The following is a 22,282-nucleotide window of genomic DNA, read 5'->3' as shown; positions in this document are numbered from 1 at the left end:
CATTGAGATGTCACGTGCGGGTTGCCAGGATAAGGGCCAGTTTTCGGCGATGTAAATTATAATAACTCAAGAGGACAGTGATTATACAGAGTTTTGGTTTAGTAACCGCGTATTTCAGTAAAGAATAATCTTCGACTACTTCTTCATTGTTATTGATGTTCTTGCAGCCACTAATAAGACAATGAAGCCCATTCTTGATATCAAATCATACTAGACTACAATCTGACCCCTGGAGAGGCTGTGTCACAGTCGATTCTAAAAACCAGTGCAAGTTTACTCTAGCATCAGGGAGTAAGTTGCTTATAACTTTCACAGGCTGATCTGGTTATTATTTTAGTGTACAGGTATGTGTTGTGTTACATAGCTCGCAACTATCCAATCGAATGTCACCGAGTACTCTCTATAGTTTGGAAAAGCAGAGACTACTGTTGGTTCCTCCAAAGCCGAAACTGTTAGTCAGTGCCACATCTATCTGGCGCTCTTGAGTCTGATTTGGGGCGTAGTTGCAGTCGAATCCGATGGCGAGACGCTCCAGGTTAATTGTAGGAGGCATTTTGTTCTGATACAGCATATTAGAATATTTCATAGCACAGATAGTGACACTTACCTCATTGATAGCAAGGATGGTGAACAGGGCCTCCACGGCGCCAGCACCACCCAATAAGTGACCCACAGCACCTTTGGTGCTGCTGATGTTTATATCCCCTGCATTGCGCTTTCCTTCCGGGCCAAGAAGGAGTGCCTTGATCGCGGCATTTTCTGCTGCATCTCCGACTACAGTCGAAGTGGCGTGTGCATTAACGTAGTCAACCACGGATGGTGAAAGACCGGCATTCTTCAGAGCCTTTCTCATTGCCATGAATGCCCCTTCACCGTTTTCCTTGGGCGCTGTTATATGATGTGCATCACCTGAACAGCCATAGCCTCTTAACTCGGCGTAGATACGTGCGCCTCTTGCCTTTGCATGCTCTAGCTCCTAGCTAGAAGTTAGTACTGTGAATTAATATAAGATGTGATACCAATACCTCTAAAATAACTATTGCCGCGCCCTCACCAACCACAAACCCTTCGCGATCTGCATCGAAAGGCCTGGACGCCTTTTCAGGATTATCATTATAGCTTGTTGCAAGGCTTCGTGCCCGGGCAAAGCCTCCAACAGCTAGCGGATGGATGCAAGATTCAGCGCCGCCGGCTAACATCACGTTCGCATCACCGCATGCGATAAAGCGAGCAGCATCACCGATGGAATGTGCTCCAGTAGTGCATGCAGTTGTAGCCGCATGGTTTGGACCCTGTCGAACCATTAGCAGTGGTAAAGACGCTGGCTACGGTTAGCCATACCATCAATCCATACTTCATGGAAATATGGCCAGCGCCGAGGTTAATAAGGAGCTTCGGGACAAATAAAGGAGACACCTTTCTGTAGCCCTGGAAGGAGTTAGTACAGATGTAATGGCGATACAAAACTCGTTTGCGACATACCCCTTTTTCATATGCCACGACTGTGTCGTAGATCTCATCGAAGTTGCCAATTCCGGATCCGAGACAGATGCCCTACACGGCCATCAGTACTTTCGAGATACATGATGTCTTGTAGACGTTTACCGTAGATTCCCTCTGCTCAAACGAAGTGGGCTTCCAACCTGCATCTTCAAGAGCCTCTTCCGAAGCAGCCAAAGCATACTGGGCGAAACGCGCCATCTTACGCTCTTCCTGTTAATGGCATCAGATCTGCCCTTCTCTCGAAGAGCCTGCAAATATAGATAAACAAGAGACGCTGCACATACATCCTTACTTAGCCATTCTGAGGCAGTCCAGCCACCGTTCTGCCTCTTACCATTCGGCACTGGGGCGGCAATCTGACATGGTAAGTCGGCAAATCTGGAATCGCGATGGTTGACATTAACAATGCCGCAGTGACCATCCAACAGACGTTTCCATGTGCGACGGATACCTAGAGTGACTGTACTTTAGCGATCCGCGTATAATAAGCCCGAGGATTGGAATCATCGTGTGGACTGTAGGGGTCTCCATCCAACTTCCTAACTAGGAATGTCCATGACGATTGGACCCGGTATCCAAGACTTTCCCCTTTCGGAATATCGGAAGTGGAGACTAATGCGAGCGAGACTTTCAAGTAAACACTGAAGAATCACGACAGAAGAACAAGCTTATAACCACGGACCAAAGGAAATCTGGGCAGAACAGTGTACTTGGACAACTGTATAGCAAAGATATAGAACAACGTACCTACTCCCAAGGGAGTAACAGCTCCTAAACCCGTCACGACAACACGCCGCATGGCATCCTGAGGTTCTAAAGACGAGATTCGAATATGATCGGCTTCGGTTGGATTCTACAAGCTCTGAATCAAGCAGCTATCGAAGATCGGACCAATATAAATGCGGAGGACGAAAAGAGGAAGAGCGAGCGACGGACGTTGGAACTAAAAGAAAAGTGACGAGAAGGGAAAGTCCGCACGATACTCCGCGCGCCTGAGGCCCCAAAGCCCACTTTTTGGCGCCGAATGAATGGTCGGTGGTTGTTCCTATCGATAACGCTTTCACAATCTCCATACTATCTATGCGCCTATAACTACTAAACAACCTTCCCCAGATTAAATTCCTCTTCTCTGTACTTTTCAAGTAACCCCCTCAACTATTTTGTCTTGCCCGTGACACCTTGCAATTCATAATGAAATATACCTTGGGGTTGCTGGCTCTGGCAGGCACTGCCTTATCTCACGCCCATCACGACGACACTGAAGTGGTTCCCGAGCACTTGCGTGAGGAGCTGTTGAAGAAATGGGATCAAGAGGTACGCATGTGGCTCTACCTTATACGGTGGCAAACCTGACTGAGAAATCCCAGTGGACATTTTCTGGCATTGCTAGCTTTGCGCACCTAAACCCAGTCAAATGTTTAATCGAACCAGATGAGCGATATGATATCGCCGTCATCGGAGCCCCCTTCGATACTGCTGTCAGTTACAGACCAGGTATGCAATCCAACTTGCCTCCACTAAACGCAGAGGGTAACCCTGGCCCCCAGGAGCTCGTTTTGGTCCCCGTGCCATTCGCGCTGCCAGTGCTCGCCAGATGGCCGGCACAGCCTACAACACCCGTGCGGGCATCAATCCCTACAGCTCGTGGGCCACCGTCAAGGACTGTGGGGATATCCCTATTATTCCTTTCGACAATGGCGTAGCGGAGCGTCAAATGTACGAAGCCTTCCTTGAGCTAGGCTCACGACCTCCCATTACTCCTGTCGACTCAAAGTACGGCACTAAGGGTATCTCCGCCGGAAAGGCGAAGCTGGTCACCCTAGGAGGAGATCACAGTGTTGCACTACCGGCTCTCCGTGCCCTGTACCAGATCTACCAGAAGCCCATCACAGTGCTGCACTTCGATGCGCACCTGGACACCTGGAACCCCGTTCGCTACTCAGCATATTGGACATCAGAACAGTCAGCGTTTAACCACGGCAGTTTCTTCCACAAGGCGAGCCGTGAGGGCCTCATTTGCAACTCAACCTCTGCTCATGCCGGTCTGCGCACCCGTTTGACGGGTGTCACTGATAGCGACTACACTAACCCGGGTCCCGAGCAGGGATTCATGCGCATCCATGCTGACGACATTGACGACCTAGGCCCCATGGGCGTCGTGGATAAGATCATCGAGCGCATTGGTCTGGATTCGGAGCAACCCGTGTATCTGTCTGTGGATATCGACGTGCTTGACCCCGCGACTGCCCCCGGAACCGGTACCCCTGAGCCTGGCGGCTGGACCACCCGTGAATTCATTCGGATCCTGCGTGGTATTGAGAAGTTGAACATTGTCGGCGCGGACATCGTCGAGGTGTCGCCAAGCTACGACAATAAAGGAGAAACCACCGCTCTCGCGGCTGCCCAGGTGGCCTTTGAGATCATCACTAGCATGGTCAAGGCGGGTGCTGGCGAAGAATTGGGGGGATGGTATGGACGCAAGGAAGAGAAGATCGAGGCGTCTTCCAATAAGGGAGAAGCGAAGAGCGAAGGCAAAGACGAGCTGTAAACCAGACACTATGACACTATGAATGAGTTATGTTTGATGTGCAAACAGGTGTAGTTAGTAATAAAGAATATACTAAATGTCTGATCGACCATACTAGAGAAATTGTCACATGTGCCTATTAAGCATTACAAGTATTACAAGTAGTCATCACCTAGGGAAAGGGGTCAGCAAGATATAGACAAGAATATCGCATTCACTGATGATTGCAATTACAGATTCACCCCCACAACACAACATGTTCCTCAGCTACATCTTGATACCCCTTAATTCTGTATATTCAGCCAGAAACAAATTCCCTCCCCATTCACCACCGTCTGACAGATGACGATGAGCGCATTCCGAGCTCAGGGTAAATGACTGAGCTTTCTGACCTCTTTCAGGTCTTGACCGAGAAATTGTTTCTAGACAGATACGGAGTCAACCATGTTACCGGATGGAATAGAGTCGGCTTGGATTGACTAGAACTTGTCTAGAGACCTATATGCTGAGCTAGGCACCAGTAGTCTGGAAAGTTATCGGTGGCAGTAGGTGGAGAGCATCATGTCTTATGAAAGCTTGCATGGACATGGTTGAAATGATCTCGAACAATTTTACGAGCCAGTCATAACATGTCAAAGCATTGAACCGATCGTAAAATCCCAATTGGATAGCATCCACGTTCTCTTTTCCAAGCTGACATTAGTGGATACTGGCGGCTGGAGTGTGCGACAAATAAGGACAATCTTCATTACATTGGACCTGATTACGCCATGGTCTGTGAGTACCAAAGCCTTGGTGGTCACTGATGTATCTGTGCTATCTAGTTCAAGACTGTAACATGACAATGATAAAATGGCACAGCAATGTGACAGAAGGTGCGGACGTGACAACAAATCGCGAATATAAAGAAACAGATCAATACCATCAGCCAGCCAAAACAAGACGCCTCGACTTCCAACGCCAATAGAGACGATGAGTGGTAATAGAGAATCGAAGATGGACAAAGGAAGAGAAGGAAGGGACAGAAAATAAGGAAGGAGGAGGAGAGGGTAATGGGAATATGGCAAAGGCAAGCCGGCTGAAAGATGAAGGTAAAGCGGTTCGGTTCGTCGATAGTCTCCGCGGCAGAGTTGGGAGGTCAAAATATCCCAGGGTATATCGGATCAATGAATGCCATAATTGGGCAACGAAAGAATACGAGGATGGCAATCATTAGAAATATCGTCTCGAGATTGGGTAACAGATGGCAATCGACTCATGAGCTGTGACCCTTGATATCCATAACAGTTTGGTTTTATGCGCTTCAAAACCTCGATCTTCCCGAAATATGCGATGTAGCTAGTATGCATCAGCGATGTGGCCTGGGTAACAGTTGGAACAAACTAACCCTGCTCTAGAAAGATGTGTGTTCGGTTACAGCAAAACGCACTTCTTCGACTTCTTAGGAGCAGGCTCGAGGGCGGCAACAATTGCCTGGTTCATTCCGTCAGCATATAATGCAAGCAGCAGAGTCAACAGCGTTAGCCCGACTCACCTCGTCAAAAACATCCTTGAGTTTATATTGAGTTAGAGCGGAGCATTCGACATATTTCACGGCGCCCAATTCCTTGGCCATCCGGTCTCCATCTTCCTTACGAATGGGCTGCATCTTCTGGCGGGAGAGCTTTTCGCGGACAGCGGGATCGTCGCGCAAATCAGTCTGGGTGCCCACGATCAGGCAGGGGACACCAGGGCAATGGTGGTGAACTTCCGGGAACCATTTTTCGCGCACGTTCTCGAAGGAAGCGGGGGATGTCACGGAGAAGCAGACCAAGAAAACGTCGGTCTGGGGGTATGAAAGGGGACGAAGACGGTCATAATCCTCCTGACCAGCAGTATCGAAAAGTCCCAGAGTGTACGGTTCATCGCCAATCCTATAGAGGCGTCGGGTTAGTCAATTGATTGCGAGATTGACAAATCGGGTCGATGGGTCCAACGCGTTATCAAGGCTACTGTCTGTCGGAACATATCACAGGAGCGAACTGTCCAGGGAACTCGTTGCGCCTGTCACGGCTCGAAGCAATCGGGTTCACTTACATGACAGTGACAGCATAGTTATCAAAAACGGTAGGAACATATTCCGAAGGGAACTTGTTTGTTGTGTAGGAAATCAGGAGACATGTTTTGCCCACAGCACCGTCACCGACGACAACACACCTGACGAAGAGCAATAACCATGGTTAGCAAACCGCTGATTGATAATAGAACCAATCTCGGTAAGAAGGGACCCGATGTGTGGCATCAGAAAGGGGGGCAAGTCGGAGGAGGGGGGAGGGATGCAATGAGAATGGTGGTTAAAAAGGAGCCAGTAAACGTACTTGATAGTGGCGACAACCATATTGTATACCTGGAACTACCTGAGGCTCTGCAAAGTGACTGTGCAGATAATCTTCCAAGGGTGTCTAGACCCGAGGTGACGAGGAAATGAAAGGATGAAGATGCGGTGAAGAGAATAGGGAGAGGTGTGAGGAGCCGATTGCTGAATGGTTGTGGGGAGAGAATATAGAAAAGGGAGAGATGGGGGATTACAGGAGGCGCTGGATGAGAATGGCAGCAGCCAGAAGTTACGGCGGTTGGTGTGCGGTGAATGTCGACGGTGAAGGGTTGGTGGACGTAGCCAATGTGGGAGGCAGAGGTGGAGGACGATAGGACCGTAGCACTAGTTCGGAGAGTACCTTTAGGTAGAGAGAAAGAAAGCTGCCATGGATGGGGCAACCCGCACCGTTAGCTCACGTCGGCCTATTTGTCTAGACACTGCGACTAGCACGTTTTCATTGGGGACTGCACCGCCAGACAGGCAGAAATCATTCTGGGGACATGAATCGAGAAATAATACAATAAAATAAAATAAAAAGGAAAAGACAAGAAGAAAAGCAAAATGACCACAAAAATTAAAGAGACAAATGATGAGAAATATAAACAGTAGATTCACAAACCTTGTAATTCCCTTCTTTTTTTTTTCTTTTTTCTTTTTCCCCTTCTAGTTATATACCTGAGGGGGGGAAACCAACGGAGAAATCGCACGGATCAATTCCGGGGAAAGCCCTTGATATCGCTGGAGCACTTTGTAGTCCTTTTCCCCTCCCAGTTTCTCTATTCTCTGCTCTCGGAAAACTCGAGAAAAAGAGACGAAATTTATTTTGGAACGGCGAAAGGAGGGGGAGAAATAGAGGGGCCGCGGCAAAACAACCTGGGAGGGTAGGAAGTACTTCTACTTCGTAATGATCTGATGGACGCAACACGCCACCACCGAGGAGGGTTAAAGTCCCAGAAGATGAGATCCAATCGAGGGACTACAGGCTCAACTCTATCAGGAATGAAGGGGATGGTAGAAGTGGGAAGAAGAGGAGAACAACCACCTCGAGGTATAATGGGATTCAAACCTTAGGCATGGCAGTGTCACTGTCACAGTCCAATCATCGACTGGCGGTAAATGCACCAGTCCAGTTAGTAACCATCACATACCGCTGTTCATTAAGGTAAATGAACGGTACCACGTATGAGGGGATCCTACTCCATTCTTCAAGCACTGTATTACATGACTCGATGATATCACCTTTTGCTAATTGCTTTCATGTATCAGAAATATGGCTGTTTGATGCCCCCATCCATAGGTCCCCTCTAAATCACCTTATTGTTCCCCTCCCTCTCTCCCTCTTTGAACTACTAGTATAGATATACTGCCACCCGCATCCGTTTGGCGAGGGATTTACAAAGAAAAACATCAAAAGAAAGCACGTGCATTGCAATATTTCATCCAAGTCTAGTCATAATCTCATAACATCTATATAAACTCCTAAAGAGACTTCTAGGTAGTCGCTGACTCGAAATATGTACGGCTCTGTGGAAAACATATAGAGACTTAATATACTGAAATCCGCTTACCCTCAGGATGAGGGAGCATAATGCTAGTCGACCCACATATCCAATAACATATAACAGTGCCCCGGCGCTTCTAGCCGGAGATGCGGCAGACGCATATGCGCATAACCTTGTATGGACACGTCATATAGTGCTTGATTCGGGATCGGGCCGGATGGGACATCCGCGTAGACTGGTATCCTCCGGTTGCAGTATGTAGGGGCTCGGATGCCCTGTACAACATGGCAGGCAACAATCATGGTAGGCTGTTCCATATGCCAAATTTATTAGAGGTCTCCCTGAACACGTATCGAAGGGCGTTGGAGAGACTGGAAGTATTCGGGACCACTTCACGGTTGTTTCGAGTGTCCTTCTGATTCGGATTCGTCTTCCAATAGGCCTTGTCCATTGTCTGGAACTAGATGGCCCCCGTTAGGCCCGTCCACTGGTTCGGAGTTGACTTTGTCCAGCCTATAATTCTTCATCGAAAGACTCAAGGGGATTAACGGTATCGTCGCGATCAGCGCCAACACCAACAGCTTATTCATGGTCTCTTGATAAGACCGATTAATGGCAATTCTAGCCGGGGATCCTATAGGGAAAGATAGGGCCTTGTCCAATCTCCCAAATATCTCCTTAGCATCCCCCTTATTCTCATCAGGGAGGTAACGCCGCAACTTCCGCGGAATGTTGTGCGTCCAGACGGCCCCCGAGATCGCAGCGCCAACTGCACCACCCATCTCCATAGATGTCAAAAACATTGCCGTAGCAGCCGCAACCTCCTGATGGCTAGCAGATGCCTGAACTCCCAGCTGGACAGGCACGTTGAGGAGACCGCCTCCCATACCCACCACAACCTGTGTCCCAAGAATCAGTGTTGATGAGCTGCCTTCTTTGCGGTAAAGCATCATCAAAAGAAGACCAATCATGTAAATCCCGCTTCCGATGGTCACATAAATTCGATAGCGTCGTGTGTATTTGATCAATAAGGACACTGAGAAAGCAGCAATGGTCGACGTAAACGCAAAAGTCTGCGTCACACGGCCAGCCGTAGCGACATCATATCCTTGGACCACTTGAAGATAAGAGTAAAGATACGGTTGAACCGAAAAATAGAATGCCACTGGATGATGTTAGGAGAAGAGCAACGCACGAGTGCTGTAGCGGGGGGTAACCTACTGAAGTACCAAAAAGCTAAAGCACAGCCAGCGAGTGCTGTGCGTTGTCTAAGAAGATGTAGGGAGAGAAGTGGTTTAGGGGCAAATCTTTTCGAAGTCTCCCACAGTGGCAACGCCAGTAAACAAACTATACCAACCGTAATCATTGCGAGGATACTGTCGTTCTTCCAGCCGTCTTTAGCATTGGCGGCAAGAGTGAGAGGCACCAAAATCAATGTAACTGCCGCCGAAAGAAGTATCAAACCAAACATGTCCAGATCGTACCAGGTGCGGCGGACGACAGCAATGAAGCCACCCCGAGGAATGTGTTTTTGTTTAATGAGGTTTAGTCTTTTAGCCTTGCGTTGGTTCAACAATAATGTCAGCGCTAAAGGGAGAAATGAAGCAGGCAAAATGATTGACCACATCCCGTAACCCCAACGCCATGACGAGTGGTGTATCACTGCATCAGCTATTGCTGGTCCAATCCAAACTGTAACCAAAAATGGAAACTCTGGCAAGAGTGCAAGAAATGCCCTGTTGAGAAGGCTACTGCTGTCCGCAATGAACACTTGTTGGAGGATCTGCAAACCCGTCGAACCGGCGGAATAGAATATCTGAGCCGATGCATAGGTTTGGACATTGGTCGAAGCAGCCATTTGTATATAGCCGAGAACATATATCAAAAATGCACACACAGAACGCTTCGAAGCGACCGAAGACATCAGCTATCTTAGCCATGGGAGGCTTGATCACAGCTGCATACTTGTCAGCTGACGGAGACCAGACCGCATAATGGAAAACTACCCACCATTGACGACATTCTGGACAACAAGAACAGTTGAAATCAATGAGTGCTTGCTAAATGCGCTGGTGGCATAAGCAGAGAGGGACATGGTGGTCTGGCCCTCTAAAGAAGTACAAAACGCCATAAGGAAGATACTATAGCGAGTCAGTGCGCCCAGACCACTTTCATCAATAATACAACCATGCTGTACATGTCAGGCATACCTGACATAAGCCACAACCAAAGACTTTGTTGTCCAGGTCAAGTTGATAGCTTCAATCTTCCGAACCCCTTCTTGCATCGAGTCATCCGATGTTATCTCACTACCGTGGTCGTCGCTTTCATATCCCGCGGGAAGGAGTTGCTCTCCTTCATGCTGATCGCGCCTCTCCATTTGATCGAGTGTGCCATATGAGGGACCTGAGTGGGCGTCAAGTAAGGGCATCGCGGCTGAGCCGAGAACGTCAATGAAGAATCTTTGACAACAGCACCGCGGGTAATGTCCATTTATCGGATACGACTGCCGAAGCGGTAGTGACGTCCGGTGAAGGCACGAAAGTTGGAACGACACTGAAAGTCTCACAATCGAAGTAACCGAGTTTGAAAGGTTTGGTGTATAGGCCGAGATACTTGAGTTGACGAAGGAAGATATGGACGATCTGAACCAGCCAGACACAGAAAATGTAACACGCGACTAATCAAATGAGGGTATCTCAGGGATGAATGGAGAATGTAACAGGGGAAGGATTATTGGAAAAAGAAAATCGAAGAACAAAAACCCCGGAGCGAATTGAAGAACACTTAAGTGAGACGTCAGGTTGGGTATTGGGTTCGCAAGTTCGTTAGGTAACTGATACGGATGACGGCACGCGGATCGTCAGATCTATCGTACAAAGGGGCAGAGCTCTAAGCAGGACTCTAAACCCGGCGTGCTTCAGACCAATCGACTCGACCGACAAGGAAGACTTATGCACGCCGACGTGGGATGGGCCACAGGTTTAGCCTATGGGCCGAACGCCCGAGGCCCAAAATGGTAGGGCGGTTTCCGGTGTGCTGAAGGGTTGGTAGAGTGATGCCTATATTATTCCACTCGATATAATTGAATCAGCTTGGAAAGCCTCACCCGAGACGGCGGAGTCGTGGCAGAGCTTATCCCTCGGACTCGAGCGCACATTGACCCCTCAGTCATACATGTGAGCGCACGGGGCAGTATAGGACAGGCGTATCGCGCAGTTGTCCCCTGTCTGTGTACTCAAGCGCAGAGGATCAAAGTAAGTTCAAGACTGATCAGGGGAAGAAAACTGGATTGCAGCCGAAAATGGTGAAGTGGGGAGGAAGTGGCAAAGCGACCAGGATGAGGGATGTTACGCAGGTGGATAAGACTTTTGAGAATCAGATATGATAAGATCACCTGGTTCGGACCGAACGGAAGCTACGGATTCCTATAGGTTGGCTCCTTACCCTACATCGGGACATCAGTCGGATGAATGATTGCAGTGACATTTAATTTCCCCATGAAAGGTTTCCTGGATGGAGGAATATAAACAGATAAAAATACCATTCTGTCTGTGTTTGGGCCGTCTCTTCCTCTCGGAAGAGAGAGTCAGCTGACGTATCACACTGGAATGAAAGCTCCTCCACCATTCCTCCCCCTTGCAGCACTCGAGAAGTACTGAGTCGGACTTCATTGGTCTTTCTGGAATAGTTCGCATGACTAGGTCCAGTGAGTCAAAACAGCCGAGAAGAACTAGGAATGTTAGCAATATTATACGGAGCCCCTATTCAACTATATTGGACGTATTATAATGATCTCTCAGAGCAGAGAACGACCAAAAACCCACACGGCCCAGTCTCATGATTGGGGAGATGACATTCGGGTCATACCGCTAAAGGATCATCCAACTAAACAGCTCATGTCATGTCTTTTGCCTTCTCTCTCTCTCTCTTTTATTTATTTATTTAATTATTATTATTACTCCTGTGTATTATTCTTTGTTTATTTATTTTTATCTTTATTTTTATTTTTTAAACCCCTCCTTTGCTTTTCGTGTTTCTCCCCCTCACTCTTTCGACTTCTCCTCCATCTGAAGAACCGGTTCTTGGTATGAGTCAGTCTGAGTAATAACTACTCGAGGTAGACCAGGAATATCCTCGTTGTCATGTCAGGATACGTATTGAATTATGTTCCGATTTCCACCAGAAGCCGCGACTACCGCGAGCTGAACGGAACTTGTTTTCTTTTTCCGTTCCCTTCTGCCGAAGTTAAAATAAAATCTCCACTTACTCCTACAACTAATGTCTTGACCACCCAGTCAACACGGATTTTGAGGTCTCTAGGTAGGGAGGGAGGGAGTTAAACAAATAAAAGAAAGGACAAAAAGAAAAGAGAAAATGGAGTAGAAAAAAGAAAAAGCAAAAAAAAAAAAAAAAATACCAAAGAGCCACTCAGCTCGTCCGAACAACTCAGTGGGTTTGCTGAATTAGTTGGTAGATTGTTTGTGCTTCCACGTAAGTTACGTGCCTAACAGTGGAACTTAGTTGACAGTAGTCAGGTATAATCCAAGCAAGCCATGGTGTACAAGTTCTATGGAGTGAGTAGAGCTACCAGTTATCAGTGCTCGTATACCATGTGAGCTTACTGCAAACGTTTGAGTGCTACTAGGTATTCGCCTGGGCGCAGACTCAAAGTGTCTTTAGCCTGAGTACGGAGAAGTCTTATAAAATTAGCTAGGCAATTATTTGGGTTGGATAGAAGCTATTACATACATACCCAATATCTTGATTTTAAGTAGAGCTACTCCTTAGTGCACATGGAAATTCTGGTACGTCCTGCATAATAAAACTCAGTTGTATATCCTTGGATGTCCCACATATCCGGGTTTTTGGTGGAACCATGTGGCTGGACCTTCAATTTAAACAAATGACTGATCACAGCATCTTACTTCAACCTTGGACTCTGCAGGTACATATACCTTACTAGCAAAAGTAGTGCGCCACATCAGATCCAGGCTAGCAAGCCAACATATATCAACAGATCTTGTAAATGCAAGATATCATTTCTTACTTGAAACCCCTTGATTTTCTCAGGTTGGCCGCACGGTCAGAAGTCTTCCATCCCGTTTCACGCTCAATGCGAGCCACGTGCTTGAGAAGCAATATCTTCTCGGCGGCGAACTCTTCCACTGAACATGCACTGTGACTATTCTGGTCGCCAGGGGAATTGAATGAGGACAGTCCAGGACGTACCTCTGACCAAACATATGACCACCTTGACTGCTGCGTATAACAACTTTGGGAACCTGCGAGAACGGTGCCTGCGATGTATAAAGATTGTAGTTGGTTGACCCAATTCGCACTAGTTGACCTTGGTGTTACCTTTATATCTTCAGTTACTATTCTTCTCTCTAGCCAGGGTGTGATCCTCCTTATACTCCGCTAGGCAAGCAAGGCTTAGGGCGACAAGGAAGTGGGGGGATGGAAGGGAAGTAAAAGGCTTGGAGAAGTCGAAACGGGCCGCGGCTTATTGTGATACATTTGAAATGGATATTCCCATCAGTTCTCAAGAGTGCCAAATGGGGTCGATCTTGAAACAAATAGTCAGCTACCACCCTTAGTACCTCCAAATGAGCAAACGGCTCTTCCCCTTAGGAGGTGCACCAGCGTTCGTATACATAGTATTGAAGAGGGCGAGAAGAAACTTAGTAGCAAGCAGCTTCGTGTACTTACCGTCTGAGCCATGCGGGCCTGCACTGTTGTTGTAATAAACCCTGCTTGCAATAGTAGGATATATGTCGGGTTTGCGGAATTTGTCGACGAGTAACACTACCTGGAACCCAACGAAGCAGACGAAGCAGAATCTTCAACGATGGGGTGTACAGCGACTTCAAGCTCCTGTCTTTGAGACAAAAGGTCCTCAACACTAGAGATGCCGCCGGTTAGCCTTGAATTAACGCCATGATGACGCCGGATGATTTCGGACAGGCTAATATAGTTTGACTCAGGCCTGGGGAGCGTGTGATCCTGGGAAGATGTAGAGCAGTTTCTCTCATCCTGCACCTCACCAGTAATCTCTACATTTCCATCATTATCCCAACTGCGAGTTTGAGTTGAGGGTGAACGCCAGGGTGTGTTATTGACGACGGTGATAATCCCGGATACTATCGTCGGTCTCATCAATAATCTCCAGCGCTTGTCGATCGCATCGAAAGACAGATGTTATGCATCAACCTATTTTGAACAGCTGGCTAAACTACATACTAATTAAAATCACAAGATCATGTACTTGTATGGGCCGCTGTAGACATTGTAAAAAACTGTGCCATCGCTTCTCAATGGCCGTCAAGGTAGCCGCTTCCTGACGTGATAACCTACGAGTTGTGGAACGAGGCCTTGATGCCCCATTGGCAGGTGTGGCCACGGGATTCGCAGTTCTTACACTGGGGGCGTGCTCCATCACCTGGTAGCAGTAGGAAACGTAAGCTGGTAGTGAGTAACCTTTCCTGGTATCATATAGTGCAGAAACAGAGTAACTAGTAGGTACGCCTACACTTCCTACACTTCCTACGACGACTGCGGCAACGAAGGCTAGAATATACATGTATACATGATTAGCCCCAAACACAAAGGCGATAGGAAAATGAGCAAAACAAGAAATGTAATAGGATGAGGTGTGCAAACCAGCCTGAGCGTGACCTTTTTTTACACTAGCATACTGGTCGCTCTAACATGATAGTAGAGGAGAGTGGAAAGAATTAATGACTATCTTTCTTTCTAAGCACTGTAGTATATCTTGGAGTTATTCAGGCATTGTCTCAATGTTAAGATCAAGTCCACCAGACGATACTGGCGGTTACAGTTACTCCCATTCATAAATCGGTTAAGTCCAGCCGCCTCCAAGAGGCTCCACATATACCAATTGTTCCGTGGGGCTATGTCAACTACTACTACTGTTTAGCTTTATCCCCAGGATCAAATGCTCAAATTCAAACATCGTTGGAGCAACCAAGATAGATCCTGACGTTATCTGTGGGGTTGCCCCTCCACTACTACTAGTGCCTTCAATATACTAGTACTCTCATGACCAAGTCTTAGCGGCGCTTCCACTTGTATGTAATGGTCAAACTGTCTTCAGGGCATAATTTACCAAAGATCTCAAGTGTCAGTGCTGCTGCATAAGTATTTCAACCATGCTTACCCTCGGCCCTCCGTGCGCCTCAACAAGGTGTACCGATTCAACCCAAATTGAAAAGCCATTCCTGCTAGTCTTAATCCGACGCTCTACATATTCATCGCAGCAACAAATTGTATAATGAGCACTCAATACAGCTCATCTCTGGTCGTCCGCGTATCCGAAGGCAAATCACCGAAATTGGTTAGAGAACCAATTCCTATTCCGTCACCAGACCCTGGACAGGTGCTCGTTAAGGTGTCTCATGTAGCTCAAAACCCAACAGATGGTAGGAGCCCTTCACTTCACCTACTCTTTTATCTCCATTCTACGTAAGGCATAGGCTGATCCACCCCTAGTTCAATCTTTTGACAGCAATACTTTCGGCGACGGAACCGTGCTGGGCTGTGATTTTGTCGGGGAAGTGGTTCAAATTGGCGCGGGAGTAACGCGACTAACTAAAGGCGACATCGTAGCGGCATTGATCTGGGGAGGCGAGACCAAGGGACTTGGCGCATACAGCGAGTACTGCTTGGCCGACCAGCGAATTGCCTTTAAAGTGCCTAGAACTCTCTCTCGTGAAGATGCTAGTACAGTTCCCCTCGCGGCAGCCACTGCGTGGCTCGCATTATTCTCCCCAGATTGTCTCAGTCTCGACCGTGCCAAAGCACAGGGTACAAGTGTGCTGGTATGGGGAGGTAGCAGTAAGGTTTCCATTATCACTTCAGAGATTCCCGATCCTCTAACGTTATCTGGTGTGAAACAGCCAGTGTCGGTCTGTATTCTATTCAAATCGCGTCTCTCTATGGATTCGATGTGATCACTACCTGCAGTCCACATAATGCAGAACTAGTGCGATCATATGGTGCGAAATATGTTTTCGATTATAAGGATGAGAAGGTGGCGGAGGAGATTCGAAAAGCCGCCCCCAAAATCTACCATGTTTTTGACACTGTTGGAGATCGAGGTTCATCCCTGACGGCTTCACAAGTGTTCGGTGGTCATCAAAGCAACATCTGCACGGTGCGACCTGGCAAAGCAAATACTGAGGATGTCTCCGAGAAAGTCCATATTACAGACGTGCTGGTGTGGACGGCATTTCTCAAGGAACATAGATATGGAAAGTTCCATTGGCCGGTAGGTAGTCGGCAGTCATTGCTGTGATAGCCAAAACTGAATTTCTTTCTATAGGCATCTGAAAAGGATCACGAACTAGCGAGCGAACTGTTTGAAAAACTCGGTCCGTGGCTCGAGGAGGGCACGATCAAGCCAAATGTTACAAAGGTGCTTCCTGGATTGGACGCTGTTTCTGATGGTTTCCAGAGATATAGGGATGGGAAAATCTCAGCATATAAGATTGTCTATCAGATATGAAGCACAGCATCAATCGCAGCTCGACTAGTTTGAGGGTAACTTGGGTCTCTGGAAATGACTCTAGAAATTTTGAACTGTTCTGCTACAACTATCAATTCACTTACAGAAGTATCTTTGGCTATAAATGCATGCTCTATTCTCACTATCATTGATCTTAGTACGTTGGTACAAGTTGACGGTAACAGTTGCAGATATATCGCCACACTAGCATGCTTCTATGTCCATAGCACTGCCAGTATGCCCAAGTGTTGACAAATTGATCGTCCAATAAGCAAATTACCTCCACACGGAGTCTAATAAATATAATGGTTATATCCAGGCTTGCCTATCTGCCCGCCAGATCAAACCGTGTCAACAATTAGATGGCCGAAATTGACCACCAGATCCTGACCTTCGTTAGAAGGCTTCGCCGCGTATAGTCCCACCCAGAGGTCTTGGACGTCCTGCTCCTCGAAAAACCAGGTGACCTCACGGAGAGGATTCTTCTGCACGCCTTCAACTAAGTAGATCCACAGACTGTTGTCTGACTCTCTAACGATCTCCAGCGTTGCTGCTCCACCACCTGATGGGACCGGTTGTAAACTCCAGTCCGCAAATCTATCCTTCGTAACGGTGCTCAAATGGGGTCTACCATGAGTGAGCTCAATACCCGTCTTAACCCATCTCCGAGGGCCATTTGCGCTGTTCAAAACAAGGATGAGTCCACCCTGGTCGTATTTGTCTTTCCAGAAGGCATTGAAGGCAACCCTAGCCCGCTTGAATGAGTTCAATGGGACGCTCTGGTATAGGATCGGAGCGTTGAATCGTTCCGTGGATGGAGGTTTCGACCATACATCCGTTCCCGGAGAGGCTTTTATTGTGAATTCGGCAGGAAGGGTCCCACTACCAGGGACCTTTTCGCTAGAGTTGGCAAAGGCAAATGTTGACATAGTGGCTGTGATACTTTCTTTTTTTGTCTCCCAAATAACGTTTAGGTGCAGGGGGTAACAAGAAAAGATGATGGGAACGTGACCCAGAAGACGTTTACCCGAATATGAAACTTTCGAAGATGAGAAGAGAAGCAAGGGGAAAGGTAAAGAGGAGGAAGAGGGAATATAAACCTCCGCATACGTCACTAGACAGTGGTGCTCCACAATTCCCCCAGTAAAGACAGTACTTGATCATGACAGTCATGACTCTATGGCCGGTGGGGTTTCCGACGTACTCGCGTTCGGCAGGAATAGGAAGTGGGAATACGGAACATGTCGGTGACATGTGGGCTTTTCCTTTTTTATGTTTTCTTCGTCTATAGATATAAGTGAAACAATCTTTTGGGGGGGGCGTTGTCTAAATTCGTATCTCGTGGATGGGAGGTCCGAACGAACGCCGAAGTCAATTGTCGATGATGTGATCCATTGGTTGTTCTCCGCACCACCGATTTAAGCAAATGTCTTGGCGGTCCAGATTGGCTGACATAAGCCAACCATCCTGTTTGGGAAGATAATAGCTTCAGCCTAGACTGTCAAGTTTTCTTTTGATACCTGGCCATAGAAGCGTGATTCTGTCCTTGTTCGGCCCAACTACCACAGATATGGGCTAGGTGAATGATTCCATTCTTCATGTGACGATCGTTCGTCATGTCTTCTTCCCGACTACTTCATCCCGATGAGTATGAACTGGAAACTCGCTCCTCCGTTGACTCTCAGGGGAGCTTCAACTTAGACGAGGCCGACTTTGAGTCGCAAGTTCCACCTCGACCCCGGCGACTCTTGCGCCGGGTGCCCTTCCTATCACGGCTTTTTGCTTCGACTTACTCTGGATACCGTCGTCTCAAAACCTCGCGGCCCTTGATCTCGGCTTCGGCGCGACCCAGCTGTTTCCGGCGCATCCTGTTTCGTCGGGCCTGTTTCTACCTACATGCCGTCATCGGTATCGTTATTGCTCTTCTTATCCTCACTGCAATCTTGCGGCCCTCGTATACCCGGCCTCCGCCCCATTATACAGCACTTCGATCGGCCGTCTCACATTCAAGCGCCTCTGGCCGAGGGAACCCTGGCAATGAAAAGGTTTTCATAGCTGTTAGCTTATATGATCGTGGCGGGAAGTTAGCGCAAGGACAATGGGGCTCTACTGTTCTTCAACTTATCGACTTGCTTGGAGAGGATAATGTCTTCCTAAGTATCTACGAGAATAACAGCGGACCAGAGGGGGAGAGTGCGCTACGAGCCCTAGAAAATCAGGTCGCAAGCAATAAGTCTATTATAATTGAAGAGCATTTCGACTTGAGCACCCTGCCTAGGGTGACCATTCCCGGGGGCTCTAAGCGCACTAAGCGTATCGATTATTTGGCTGAGGTCCGTAACCGAGCCTTACGGCCGCTGGAGGAGTCTAAAACGCAATACGACAAACTTCTATACATCAACGACGTTTTGTTCGATCCTGTCGATGCTCTTCATCTCTTGTTCTCTACTAATGTGGATGACGACGGTATCGCTCAATACCGAGCAGCGTGCGCTGTTGACTTTTCCAACCCGTTCAAGTTCTACGATACATATGCAACGCGCGATGTGCAGGGCTATGGCATGGGCCTTCCGTTTTTCCCTTGGTTTACAACCGCTGGAGGAGGGCAGAGTCGACGGGATGTGTTAGCAGGAAAGGATGCGGTGCGAGTCCGCAGTTGCTGGGGAGGAATGGTGGCATTCGATGCACGATTCTTTCAAGGCAGTGCGAAGCCCGCGGTTGAAATGGGAGGAGAACAATTCCCTGTTCGTTTTCGTTCTGCGCCTGACTTGTTCTGGGAAGCTTCTGAATGCTGTCTCATCCATGCCGACCTCGGAAGGCCGCCATCGAACGGGGATGAGATCGTGGACACCGGGATCTACATGAACCCCTTCGTACGCGTGGCATACGACGGCCGCACTCTGTCTTGGTTGCGGACAACTCGACGGTTTGAAAAACTCTACTCTTTGATCCATGGCATTGGTAGCCATCTTGTGGGTATGCCTTGGTTCAACCCTCGTCGATCAGAAGTTCGTGGTCAGGCTGTTGAGGAGACGGTCTGGGTACCGAATGGCAAAACCGATGGAGGCGGATCTTTTCAGTCAGTTACGCGAATTTCTGGGAATGACGGTTATTGTGGAAGACGAGGGCTCCAGGTCATCGTCGAACACCGCAAAGAGGGCCAGGACGGGTTCGAAAGTATACCGGTACCAACGTGAACCTTCGACATGATCCACTGTCGAAGAGAGTGACATGCAAATCCTCTTTCTGGAATATGGGGTTACAATGACGAACTATTCTTGTGAAACACATTAATGATATCAAAAGACGTACATAACGAATGGTCAGAAACTACTAGAATCCAGCAGTTTCCCTCATAATAGCCTGAAGTTTTATTGAATGTCTGATGTAAAGCTGAATTAGATTGTCACAACAGGTGAGCTTGAAAGCCATTCGTGTGTTTGTTAAATCACAAATATTGCGTTACTTCCTTTGATATTGTCATTGATCGATGTTGACGGGGAGACCTTCGGTAGTTACTAGTATTTATCAGTCATCTCTTCATTCACCGTGTGGCTTAAACATTTGCAGATTGATGCCATCGTTTGCAGGTCAGTAGCAGATGCTTGCCTTGGACTACTCCTATAAACCTCCCCCGGCCTCCGTCCTCCCATTTCCCCCCTCTTCTTCGTCATTGCCCCTTTCCAGGTTACAGGCACTAGTTATATGCGCCTTTCCCCTTTGCTCCTTACCGTACATAGCATCATCATCATGCTGTACAATTTCTTATCACATATCCATCACACCTTGCGCCAATTCAGTCCTGTGGTCAGCGTCCTGTGCAAAATTTTAGATACACTTAAGCTCAAAATCATGATGGCAAGGCCGTTTGAGTTCAGCTCGAATGTCACCGGCGTCATCCATAGTGTATTCGAGTCCTTCTTGGAGAGAAACGCTGCTCCTACCTTAGATGAGAGCCGCCACGCTCCCTCATCAGAGGATCAGGAGATTGTGATCTCTGCAAATAGCCCCTCCACGGTTTGTTTTCTTTTTCTCTCCCCTTCTCTCTCTGAACCACTCACTCACACTCCTTCCCTCTTACATCTTTCCTTCTCTTTCTTCCCCCAGCAACCGCCACCTCATACCCCAACGTAACGGTACTAGTTTTCCTTTTGCCTGAGCTGACGTGTGGATCGATAACACAAAAACAGTCATCTGCTGCAGGCTACAAGACCCCTCCTGTCTTTCACACTCCAAGTCCCTCTCCCTCACTCCCATCCTCCTACCCTTCTAATATTAACGACTCACACATTTCATCTGGTGGAAAGCCTCCCACAAAGATGTATCCTATCGCCGATGTCGATGACACGGCAGGGTTTATGGCCGCTGCTAGGGCTTTGAAACTCGACCCAAACGCGTATAGGAAGGCATCCTCTATTGTTGCTATTTCGGAAGACGCGTCCAGTGAGCATAGCAGCCTCTCCAAGTCTCATGATGACGTCGCCAAGAATCCTACCTCTACTGATGATTTTGTGCTCACCTCTACTCCCAACGAGCCCAATACTCCTGGTAAGTCTCTGAACATGCTATGTATTTGAAACACTGCTCACACTCCTTCCTGCAGCCGAGTCTCAGGTGAAGAGCGATGCCGATTTTGCTGGTCTGGGAAATGACAGCACGCTCACCAGCTTTGTTGGACAGACTGTGCCTCTAGAGGTCGCTGAACAGTCCAGCACACCCAAGTTCGTCTCGGCTGACACTTTCGTCAACACTTCTCATGCGTCTGTCGAAAGAGAAGAGGGCCGTGAGCACCAGACTACCTTTGAGACCTGGGGTACTCCGGAGATCCGTGACAAGCCCGGTATGACCATGATCTCCATCCTGCACTGACAATCTTTACTAACAGGCTCGTTTCCTCAAGCTGCTCGCGTCAGACGAGTTATCATCAGGGGCTTGCCCTCCACCTGGAAGACTCCTGCAAGGGTCCTATCCTTGATTCACGGCGGTACTATTGAGAGCATTTCTGTGACTCCTTCTGGCACTGCCCAAGTTCTCTTCTGTGAACACGAAGCGTGCAAAGCTTTCTACAATAAGTACCCCAACGGTATCGATCTTGATAAAGAAAGAAAGGTCACTGTCTTCGTGGAAATGGGAAAAGAAGTCGACGTTGTCAGCTCTCAGCTGTCTTTCAGCCTGTCCACAGGCGCCACTCGTGCTGTCCGTGCTGTTGGCGTTGACCTTGATGTTACCATGTGCCAGCTTTCTGAATTGGCTACCGGCAACCATCGTAAGGTTGAAAAGATCCTGGACAACTACGTTCCCGGCGAGGTAAGTACTCATTACCGAGAAACGATGTTGTATTTGGTATTAATCCATGTAGGCACGCAACGTCATATTCCGTTTCTGTAGCATCGATGATGCAGTTCGCTTCCGTGCCGTGCTTATCCGCAACGAGTCCTGGGAACAGTGCAACATTCAGTATGCTGCTGATCCGTAAGTATCTTGTCATATCTAATGTTGAGCCGCGGCTGATTGTCCAATTAGATGCGAACTTGCTACCGGCTATCACACCAACTGAGTCTTTTAATCTATGGCATGGCTGGACAGGACTATCACATAGCAACTATGGAAGGCGGCATGGCATGATCATCCCACAATGTGTTCGGGGGATGTGGTATTTAGGAAAACCAAAAAAGGTCAAATTGATAAAAGATAAGAAAAAATCATAGGGAATTTCGAGTTGAATGACGGATTTCATGTATTCTAGCTCATCTGCAAATAACATACAGAATAAGAGATTTCATTCCTCCGCAGCTCATACTGAGAAAAAAGGTGTCTACATATAGTGTCCGGCTATGATCATGGTCCGCCCTGGGGATTCAGTAAGT

General features: G+C 47.9%; 8 protein-coding genes across 8 annotated transcripts; 4 read left to right on the top strand and 4 right to left on the bottom strand.

The window, feature by feature from the left end:
• Positions 1–400: 400 nt before the first annotated feature.
• Positions 401–2,302, bottom strand: ABOM_005326 (putative beta-ketoacyl synthase (Cem1); the record flags this gene model as incomplete). The annotated part of the gene is made up of 8 exons (XM_022532455.1): positions 401–559; positions 608–976; positions 1,026–1,292; positions 1,342–1,428; positions 1,483–1,554; positions 1,606–1,713; positions 1,788–1,954; positions 2,251–2,302. The coding sequence occupies 8 exons, from the start codon at positions 2,300–2,302 to the stop codon at positions 401–403; spliced, it is 1,281 nt and encodes a 426-aa protein (XP_022390026.1).
• Positions 2,303–2,694: 392 nt separating this feature from the next.
• On the top strand, positions 2,695–4,051 carry ABOM_005325 (agmatinase; the record flags this gene model as incomplete). Its single annotated transcript, XM_022532454.1, has 3 exons — positions 2,695–2,817; positions 2,871–2,997; positions 3,051–4,051. The coding sequence occupies 3 exons, from the start codon at positions 2,695–2,697 to the stop codon at positions 4,049–4,051; spliced, it is 1,251 nt and encodes a 416-aa protein (XP_022389968.1).
• Positions 4,052–5,443: 1,392 nt separating this feature from the next.
• Positions 5,444–6,407, bottom strand: cdc42 (Rho family GTPase CDC42; the record flags this gene model as incomplete). The annotated part of the gene is made up of 4 exons (XM_022532453.1): positions 5,444–5,503; positions 5,565–5,943; positions 6,107–6,226; positions 6,388–6,407. The coding sequence occupies 4 exons, from the start codon at positions 6,405–6,407 to the stop codon at positions 5,444–5,446; spliced, it is 579 nt and encodes a 192-aa protein (XP_022390024.1).
• Positions 6,408–8,280: 1,873 nt separating this feature from the next.
• mirC (siderochrome-iron transporter MirC) lies at positions 8,281–10,319 on the bottom strand (the record flags this gene model as incomplete). The annotated part of the gene is made up of 5 exons (XM_022532452.1): positions 8,281–9,053; positions 9,110–9,704; positions 9,784–9,845; positions 9,899–10,029; positions 10,099–10,319. The coding sequence occupies 5 exons, from the start codon at positions 10,317–10,319 to the stop codon at positions 8,281–8,283; spliced, it is 1,782 nt and encodes a 593-aa protein (XP_022389969.1).
• Positions 10,320–15,182: 4,863 nt separating this feature from the next.
• Positions 15,183–16,415, top strand: ABOM_005322 (zinc-binding alcohol dehydrogenase family protein; the record flags this gene model as incomplete). The annotated part of the gene is made up of 4 exons (XM_022532451.1): positions 15,183–15,330; positions 15,401–15,745; positions 15,808–16,178; positions 16,233–16,415. The coding sequence occupies 4 exons, from the start codon at positions 15,183–15,185 to the stop codon at positions 16,413–16,415; spliced, it is 1,047 nt and encodes a 348-aa protein (XP_022389970.1).
• Positions 16,416–16,756: 341 nt separating this feature from the next.
• Positions 16,757–17,344, bottom strand: ABOM_005321 (uncharacterized protein; the record flags this gene model as incomplete). Its single annotated transcript, XM_022532450.1, has 1 exon — positions 16,757–17,344. The coding sequence occupies one exon, from the start codon at positions 17,342–17,344 to the stop codon at positions 16,757–16,759; it is 588 nt and encodes a 195-aa protein (XP_022390027.1).
• A 687-nt stretch (positions 17,345–18,031) lies between these two features.
• ABOM_005320 (glycosyltransferase family 69 protein) lies at positions 18,032–19,612 on the top strand (the record flags this gene model as incomplete). The annotated part of the gene is made up of 1 exon (XM_022532449.1): positions 18,032–19,612. One exon carries the CDS (start codon positions 18,032–18,034, stop codon positions 19,610–19,612), a length of 1,581 nt encoding a protein of 526 aa, XP_022390028.1.
• A 553-nt stretch (positions 19,613–20,165) lies between these two features.
• On the top strand, positions 20,166–21,972 carry ABOM_005319 (uncharacterized protein; the record flags this gene model as incomplete). The annotated part of the gene is made up of 6 exons (XM_022532448.1): positions 20,166–20,432; positions 20,606–20,963; positions 21,019–21,255; positions 21,316–21,722; positions 21,775–21,887; positions 21,939–21,972. 6 exons carry the CDS (start codon positions 20,166–20,168, stop codon positions 21,970–21,972), a joined length of 1,416 nt encoding a protein of 471 aa, XP_022389998.1.
• Between the last annotated feature and the right edge of the window lie 310 nt (positions 21,973–22,282).

The sequence above is a fragment of the Aspergillus bombycis genome (assembly GCF_001792695.1).
Source record: "Aspergillus bombycis strain NRRL26010 chromosome Unknown contig00033, whole genome shotgun sequence".
Classification (NCBI taxonomy): domain Eukaryota; kingdom Fungi; phylum Ascomycota; class Eurotiomycetes; order Eurotiales; family Aspergillaceae; genus Aspergillus; species Aspergillus bombycis.
This window is presented reverse-complemented; position numbering and strand designations above follow the sequence as displayed.